At 49.2% G+C, this 8,924-nt stretch overlaps 1 protein-coding gene across 2 annotated transcripts in view; it reads left to right on the plus strand.

Moving 5' to 3' along the window:
• The window catches only part of CLCN5 (chloride channel, voltage-sensitive 5), a 15,859-nt gene that overhangs the window by 5,613 nt on the left and 1,322 nt on the right, over positions 1 to 8,924 (plus strand). The window contains exons 6-10 of one of the 2 annotated variants that reach the window (XM_009081868.1): positions 413 to 493; positions 1,517 to 2,059; positions 3,425 to 3,611; positions 4,941 to 5,339; positions 8,359 to 8,572. In XM_009081868.1, the coding sequence (XP_009080116.1) occupies positions 413 to 493; positions 1,517 to 2,059; positions 3,425 to 3,611; positions 4,941 to 5,339; positions 8,359 to 8,572 (1,424 nt within the window). The remainder of the gene's footprint in view (positions 1 to 412; positions 494 to 1,516; positions 2,060 to 3,424; positions 3,612 to 4,940; positions 5,340 to 8,358; positions 8,573 to 8,924) is intronic. The other variant, XM_009081869.1, reaches the window with a different exon arrangement.

The following is an 8,924-nucleotide window of genomic DNA, read 5'->3' on the forward strand; positions in this document are numbered from 1 at the left end:
CCATAGCACCTCCATTTACACTGTGTGATGTGGCACTCTGCTGAGACACGGTGAGAGTGTGAGATAGGAAAAGTCAGGGTGTTTTGGGAGGTGAAATTACTGCTCTTTGTGTTGTACTGAAGTTTTGTCTAAGGTGGAGTCAGCTGAAACAGAAAACGTAGTTGCCAGTGATGCCAGTTCTGCTAATTTGAGGCTGGGACTGTTGAAATGCTAACACTAATTGTTTTTGGAGCTACCGCTCCCTAGGGAGTTGGCTCACTACACCTTTGCCCTGCTGTCTTAAAGCAGGTCAGACCTAGCTGAATGTGCACTTGCTGGAGATAAACATTGTACAAATTTGAGTGAAAACAAACTAAAAAGGGAGATGGTTGAGAGGGCCAAGAAGTCTGACTGCCTTTGGTTTCTTCCTCAGGTACTGTCAGCAGCTGCTGCGGCTGGTGTGTCGGTGGCTTTCGGTGCGCCAATTGGAGGAGTGCTCTTCAGCCTTGAAGAGGTAACCACAGTGTTTTCTGCTTGCTCTTGGTGAGCTGGTGCAGAATTGACCCTGCTGAGTTAAAAACACGGCCGTGACTGCTGGGGTGCACAAAGTAGAACCTCTGTAATACTGTGTGTACAAGGCCAAGCAACCTAAAAGCTAATTGGGGGTTCAAGTCAGTATTACAAATACAGAAGAATTTATTTTGAATTAAGTTTGTCTGTAGCTTTGCTGTAAACCTGGTGGTTTCCCGTGGTCTGTCCATGCTCAGCATCACTCCGTGCTCACAGCCACAGCTGTGTTTTCTGTTTAGAGTAGTATCACAGAATCATTTAGGTTGGAAAAGACCTCTAAGACCATTGAGTCCAACCTGTGACCAATCACCACCATGTCAGCTAGACCATATCCAGTTATTCCTTGAATACCTCCAGGGATGGTGATTCTATCACTTCCCTGAACAGCCTGTTCCAATGTCTAACAACCCGTTCCGTGAAGAAATTTTTCCTCATGTCCAACCTGAACCTCCCCTGGTGCAGCTTGAGGCCATGAGGCTGTGTTCTCTTGTCCACTGTCTTGTGGCAGGTCTGGCCTTGGGAACAAAATTCTCTGGCTGGGATGGTTTTTAGAGGAGGGCCAGGAAGGATTTCAGAGGAGGGCTGGAATGGTTTTGCTCAGCTGAGCATTAGTTGGTGGCAGCAATGGCAGGTGCTGCTGTTTGGCACTTTGAACTTTGCAGAGCCACATAGTTCTCCAGATTCAGCTCATGGCTGATGTGTAACAGCTTTTATTATCCAAGTGAGTTGCCTCTGCTTCAGTGGTCACAGAGGACACTTGCTACAGTGGAAGTGTGGAGGCCAAAGCCCATCGCCCCAGGCTCAGAGCATTGCAATCTGTGTTGAATGAGAGCTCCAAACCAAGCCTTGGGTGTTGGAGAGGAAGGAGTGAGCCAGCGCACATGAATCTCAATCCTGGCTTTACATCCTGCAGTGGGATAGTGATAAGTGTAAAAGTGACCAAATCTGCTTTGGTTTTCCCTTTTAGGTGAGTTACTACTTCCCTCTCAAGACACTCTGGCGTTCCTTCTTCGCTGCGCTGGTCGCTGCCTTCACCCTGCGCTCCATCAACCCTTTTGGGAACAGCCGCCTTGTTCTCTTCTATGTGGAATTTCACATGCCATGGCATTTGCTGGAGCTGGTGCCCTTCATCCTGTTGGGAATATTTGGTGGACTCTGGGGAGCTTTCTTCATTCGCAGCAACATTGCCTGGTGCAGGCGGCGCAAGACGACCCGGCTGGGCAAATACCCAGTGTTGGAGGTGTTGGTGGTGACAGCCATCACAGCCGTGCTGGCCTTCCCCAACGAGTACACCAGAATGAGCACCAGCGAGCTGATTTCAGAGCTCTTCAATGACTGTGGGATTTTGGACTCGTCCAAGCTCTGCGAGTACGTGAATGATTTCAACAGCACCAAGGGGGATGATCTGCCAGACCGTGCTGCTGGCCCAGGCGTGTACACTGCCATGTGGCAGTTGGCATTAGCCCTTATCATGAAAGTCTTCATCACCATCTTCACCTTTGGCATGAAGGTAAGAGTTGCCTGTAAAGGAGCTGAGGTTGTTCTCATCCTCTGGAGGACCCGCAGGTCTTTGAGTTTTATTTCCTCCCTAACAAGACATGTTTCCCCTCAAGCTCTGTTACAAGGTGACAGACTGCAGTTATTTCCCTGCTGCTTGTGCCTGAGGGCAGTAGAAAACTTTTAGCCTGAGTGTGGGCAGCAAGTGTAGTCACAAAGCTGGTGTCTCAGGGCTTCATGCCTTTCCAGACACAGAATGCTCCTTAATTGTCCTGACTCAAACCCTTCTGGTGTGTATGTCATATAGATGCAATAGCTAATTGCAAAGCAATCAGTACCTTAATTTGTAAATACTTAATCATAGCTGTTCCTTGTTCAGATGGTTTGGAACTTGTCTGGTGTAGCCTCTGGAGCTGCAGGTGTAGTGCCCAGGTCTGAGCTTTCCTGCAGTGGGTTCCAGCAGGTGAAGCTGAGCATCTCCCCCTGCCCCCCAGTCTTTGAGTGGTCTGTCCAGGAAGGTAACCCCACTGCGGAGGTTTGGCATCATTACCCTGAGTTTGTCAGTGGCATTCCAAGGCAGTCATTGAGTCTGAGAGAGAGACACACAATGTGTGAGAAAGCTGCATGGCCAGTGTGGAAAGGAAAGTGAAGAGGTGGGAATTCCTTGACTTCAAGCAGCAGGAGCTTTTTGAGTCCTGAAACAGCACAACAGATGTGAAATGTGCTGGCAGTGGCTCTGCTGGGTGTCACTTGTGCTACGTGTGCTAATTCCCTGTCATGGGGAAGTTTACATTTTTGCCAGGGAAGGAGAATGATTCCACTCTGAGTATGCAAAGGCAGCAGAATGGGAAAATGCCATGCCTGCAATAAACACATCCTGGTGTGGTTGGAAAGGCGTGGGGGAGCATTGGTGGTGTGAGGGTGAAGCTTGGTTACTTTGTCTTTTGAGAAAGCTGGTTCTGTTCCACACCAGCCTCTTGTGTGACTGGTTCTTCTGCTCAGAAAGGAGAAAATTCAAGGCCCTGTTGCAGAGACTTGGGAGCATGACAATGCAGAAAAGACAGAGGGGACAGAGCAAGGCGTCCAGGCCAGGTTGGATGGGGCTTGGAACAACCTGGTCTTGTGGAAGGTGTCCCAGCCCATGGCAAGGGGGTGGAACTGGTTGAGTTCTAAGGCTGGGATTCTAGGATTCTTGACAATTTTTATGTCCCTGCTCTTTGCAGGGGAGTTAGACTAGATGACCTTTAAAACGTCCCTTCCAGCTCAACTGTCCTATGATTTTAACTCCAGCATAAGGTCGAACTCAGTCTGTTTTGAGGTTCCATCACTTGGCTTTGAAGTCTTTGAGCGCTGGTGCTTACCGACATATGTTCCACAGGTCCCCTCAGGTCTCTTCATCCCCAGCATGGCAGTGGGTGCCATTGCAGGCCGACTGCTTGGGGTGGCCATGGAGCAGCTGGCCTTTTACCACCACGACTGGGCCATCTTCAGTGGCTGGTGCAGCCAAGGAGCCGACTGCATCACACCTGGCCTCTATGCCATGGTGGGCGCCGCGGCATGTCTGGGTAAGCAGAGGGTTCCGAAGGCCAGGCTGCGGGTTGGGGCTTGGTTGGTCACATGAAGAAGTGTTGTAGTGGGTTAATGGTTGGACTTCGTGGTCTTCGAGGTCTTTCCCAACCTTAATCATAGAACCACAGAATGGTTTGGGTTGGAAGGGGCCTTAAAGATGTTCTCGTTCCAACCCCTTAATGAGTCTACGATTTCAAGAGATGCAGGCCATTGAAGCTGGCTGCACCTCAAGAACCCCAGGAAACATTGTGGTAGAGCGTGCCGTGAGTTTCTCATCGTGTGGAATGCCGCAAGCTTGCATCGGACACAGCAGGCTCCAGTGAGAAGCTCCTGAGTGGGAGCCAGAACAAATGAGGCTGCCCAGGGACTTAAATTTTCCTGTGGAGTTCTAATTCATATTACTTCCTTAAACCTTATGATGCAATTCTGCTTTCAAGTGCCTTGTTTCTGGTAACACTTCTTCCTTTTGGCTGAGTTTGAGAGGTTGGGTGCACGTGACCAAACTTAGCTTTCACTGTAATTCCCAATCCTCTCCTCCATGGAGTAATACATTTAACTCTTAAGGGACTGCCTTATTAGGAGAAACTGTCATTTCAGGAACAGTAACAAGATGCTACCAAGATGCTTTGGCCTTTTTAGACAGGATACACCTTGTTTGGACAACCTGGTTTAGTGGACTGAAAGAGTTGGTTTAGATGAGATATTGGAAGAAATTCTTCCCTGTGAGGGTGGTGAGGCACTGGCACAGGTTGCCCAAAGCAACTGTGGCTGCCCCATCCCTGGAAGTGTTCAAGGCCAGGTTGCATGTGGCTTGGAGCAACCTGGTCTAGTGGAAGGTGTCCCTACCTATGGCAGGGGGTGGAATGGGGTGATTAAGGTTCCTTCCAGCCCAAACCATTCTGGGATTGTTTGCATGTAATTGATGGAAAATAAATACACTTCTTCTTCATTAACAGTTTTGTTTATGACTAGGCATTGCTAAAGGGTCTGTGTCCCTTTAGTGGGTGGGTACTGAAACAAAACTCCTCTAAAATGTTTAGGAGTAGCTTTGGGACTTGAATCTCAAAAACATAATTGAAATATACTGAGACAAAACCATGCAGTAAACCCTTGTGAGCCAGCCCATGGTGTGATGTCCTGGCAAGAAACAAGGGTTTCAGTGCTGTTCTGCTCATGTTTGGCTTCTGCTGCACTGCTGGACGTGACACGGAGCCCAACAGCACAACTTCTGCCATTCCAAGCCGTGCTTTAGATGGCAGGGGTCACATCTCCCTTGGACACTCCCCAAATCACTGTTTGTGTTGTCTGCCTTCCTGTGTCTGCAGGTGGAGTGACACGAATGACTGTTTCTCTGGTGGTCATTATGTTCGAGCTCACTGGGGGACTGGAGTACATTGTGCCTCTGATGGCAGCAGCCATGACCAGCAAGTGGGTAGCTGATGCCATCGGGCGTGAAGGGATTTATGACGCGCACATCCGCCTCAATGGATACCCCTTCCTGGAAGCCAAGGAGGAGTTCTCCCACAAGACGCTGGCGATGGATGTCATGAGGCCGCGAAGGAGCGACCCTCCTCTGACAGTCATCACTCAGGACAGCATGACTGTGGAGGACGTGGAGACCATCATCAATGAAACCACGTACAGTGGCTATCCCGTGGTGGTGTCTCGGGAGTCCCAACGCCTCGTTGGGTTTGTCCTCAGGAGAGACCTCATCATTTCAATCGGTAAGAGGAGAGACTGTACAGGTAGATGTTGTCAGAAGCCTTAAATGCCAGCAGTCATTAACCTGACCAGTTCAAACACCTCTAGTGTTGGTAGCTGTGTTTACTGGTGCATCCCCAAGCAGTGTGGGGTCTGCTTTCATTGAATGTGAAGGACAGGGTGGCTTGTCACAGAATCATTAAGGTTGGAAAAGACTTCCAAGATCATTGAGTCCAACCTTTGACTGATCACCACCTTGTCAGCTAGACCAGAGCACTAAGTGCCATGTCCAGTCATTTCTTGAACACCTCCAGGGATGGGGACTCCACCCCCTCCTTGGGCAGCCCTCCCAATGTTTAACATTCAGTTTCTGAGGACAGGCTGAGGGAGCTGGACCTTTCAGCCTCAAGAAGAGAAAGATGGCTGAGAGGGGCCTTATCACTGTCTGTCAGAATCTTCAGGGAGGTGTCAGAGGCTGGAGCCAGACTCTGCTCCATGGTGCCCAGCAAGAGGTAAGAGGCAACAGGCAGGAACTGATGCCCAGGAAATTCCACCTGAACACGAGGAAGGACTTCTTTCCTGTGCAGTGACCGAGCACTGAACAGATTGCCTAGAGAGCGTGTAGAGTCTCCCTCACTGGAGATATTTCAGAGCTGTCTTGACACAAACTGGAATATTGTGTGCAGTTCTGGTGTCCTCAACATAAGAAGGACATGGAACTGTTGGAGCAAGTCCAGAGGAGGCCATGAAGCTGATAAGGGGACTGGAGCATCTCCCCTATGAGGACAGGCTGAGGAAGTTGGGGCTGTTCAGCCTGGAGAAGAGAAGACTATGTGGAGAATCATAGCAACTTTTCAATATCTGAAGGGGCCTACAAAGTAGCCAGAGAGGCACTCTTTGTTAGGAACTGCAATGGTAGGACAAGGGGTAATGGATTCATACTGAAGGAGGGGAAGTGTAGGTTAGATATTAGAAAAAAGTTTTTTACTCTAAGGGCGGTGAGATACTGGCACAGGTTGCCCAGGGACGTGGTGGCTGCCTCGACCCTGGCGGTGTTCAAGACCAGGCTGGATGAGGCCTTGAGCATCCTTGTCCAGTGAGGAGGTGTCCCTGCCCATGGCAGAGAGAGTTAAGACTAGATGGTCTGTAAGGTCCATTCCAACCTTTAAATTCAATGAGTCCTGTTCCATGTACTCCTGAATAATCCTGCTTGAGCAGGGAGGTGGGACCACACGACCCACTGCTGTCTTTTCTGACCTTACCCAGTCTGGGATTCTGTGGGGCTGGCAAACCTATAAATATCCATACTGAGGTTAAGGTCTTCTTTTTCCTCCACACTGACAGTCAGCCTGTTCTGTCACTGGTGTCACTCATGCTCCCATGTTGGTGGTTGTGAGCCCCTGGGGCGCAGTGCTGCTGGATGTGGCAAATGCTGTCCTGGCATTGCTCAGAGGCAGTTTCCCTCTGTGATGTGAGTTGAGCTCCATTGAAAACAGCTTTGCCATATTATAATTTGCTGCATATTTCAGTTCCTCTTGCTCTCGGGTGCCTTACAAACCTGCACGTGTTTTTTCCCAGCCTGAGCCCTGAGTGGAAATTCCAGCTGTGTGGCCTCTGGCTGGGTGGGGCAGGCAGTGTAGCTTCTTGTGGTGAGATGGGAGAAATCTGTGTGTTAGGACTGAGGGGTACATGGCCACATAATCCTTAAAAATTGCACCTGCACTGGAGTGAGGATTGGGCAGGGGGCACCAGGCTGGGTCGTGAACTTGCTTTGTCCGTGGCAGAGCTGTAGTGATTTTATAATTAAGTTGCTGCCGCTGTGGATTAACTCCACATGTTCCCTCTCTCTTTTCAGGTGAAGTTTCAGCCTCAGTTTTACGCTGTTCAGTACAGTTTTTGGAGCATGCCACTGTTGTTCTTGTTCTGATTCAGTATCTGGCCAAATGCTTATATCAATATGGAATAAAATATATAGGGACAAGTGCATTGTTACATTCCATGTGTTGCATTTCTACATTCCTTTTGTAGGGCAGCTCTGTGGTACCACCACAAATTCCTGCATGTGTGTTCCTCGGAATCTCAAAGGATTCTTTAAGAGTTATCCTGTCTCCAAGCTGTGTGCAGTGATGCACAGCTGTGGACCACAGGATGGGATTTGGGTTTCAATTGTCAAATATCCCAAATATTCTCAAATATTCCAAATATCCAGCCTAGTGTTTGGGCTGCCAGGTGAGCCCCTTCCCAGGGGATCTTGGAGTGCTGATACCAAATTGCAGTGTGGCAGGTACCTGCATTCCTTGCATGTGCACTACTGTGGAATTCTGAGGCATGGCCAGTACTTGACTTGGTTCCCATTCCTGACCCTAGTGACATCCATGGAGCCTGTGCTGGTAGTTAAGTGCTTAAAAATAGTCCTTTAACTCCTCTGCATGGGACCCAAATCAGTCTCATAAAAGTACAAAGCATTTTACTTACCTCTTCTGAAAACTGGGAGGTCAGTGATCTCCAGAGCTAAATACTGACACGGAGCAGCCTTGGCCTTGGGCAAAGCACATTCTGGTCTCACACCTGGGGTGGAACTTTGGAGACTTTGGAGGTTTCTGTCTCTTCTCCCAGGTAATAAGTGATAGGACAAGAGGAAATGACCATAGGTTGGATACTAGGGAAATTTTATTTTCGTGGTAAGGGTTGTCAAGCTCTGGCACAGGCTGCTCAGGACAGTGATGGAGTCACTATCCCTGGAAATGTTAAAAAAAGTGTGGATGTGGCACTTGAGGACACGGTTTGTGGTGAACGTGGTGGTGGGTTGCACTTGATCTTAAAGGTCTTTTCCAACCCAAACAATTCTGTAATTCCATTAGAAGAAAGGCTGGAAACATGTTCCACCCTCCTTTGGATCAGTGGGTGCTTTGGGGAACAGGATAGGTGAAGGAATGGACTTTTATGGCCATCCAGTGTGGTCAGAGAAAGGAAAAAGAATGCTCTTCAGCTTGGAAAAGGAAAGGAGGAGGGTTGATTTTAATCATGTATTTCTTCTTTCAGAAAACGCCCGGAAGCAGGATGGGATCGTGAGCACTTCAGTTATTTATTTCACTGACCACTCTCCCCCACTGCCTCCGAGCTCCCCCTCCATGCTGAAACTCAGGAGCATCCTGGACCTCAGTCCCTTCACAGTGACGGACCAAACACCCATGGAAATTGTTGTGGATATATTCCGCAAGCTGGGATTGCGCCAGTGCCTGGTCACTCACAACGGGTAAGAGCCCTGGGGTCTCAGAGTCAGAACCTCCTCTGCTTCCAGTGGACAAAAGTCTCTGATGGGGAGAGCACTGGGCATCCATGCTGGAGCTGGGGCAGTTTTGTCTGGAAAAAGGCAATTGTGACCCTCCCCAGTTTGAGTTGAAGCAAGAGAATAAGGGCTGTAAGGTGAAGGCACAGCTCCCTGTGCTAGTGGGTCTCTGCAGCTGAGGGGAAGGGCTCAAACCCCCTCCCAAATCTGGCCATGTGGATCATGTAACTGCTGGAATTCACTTAGGTGCTGATCAGAGCAGTTTGTGGAGGGATAAGGGCAAAGATAGAAACTAAGTGATCCTTTCCCAGAAAGTGGC

The sequence above is a fragment of the Acanthisitta chloris genome, unplaced genomic scaffold (assembly GCF_000695815.1).
Source record: "Acanthisitta chloris isolate BGI_N310 unplaced genomic scaffold, ASM69581v1 scaffold2719, whole genome shotgun sequence".
NCBI lineage: Eukaryota > Metazoa > Chordata > Aves > Passeriformes > Acanthisittidae > Acanthisitta > Acanthisitta chloris.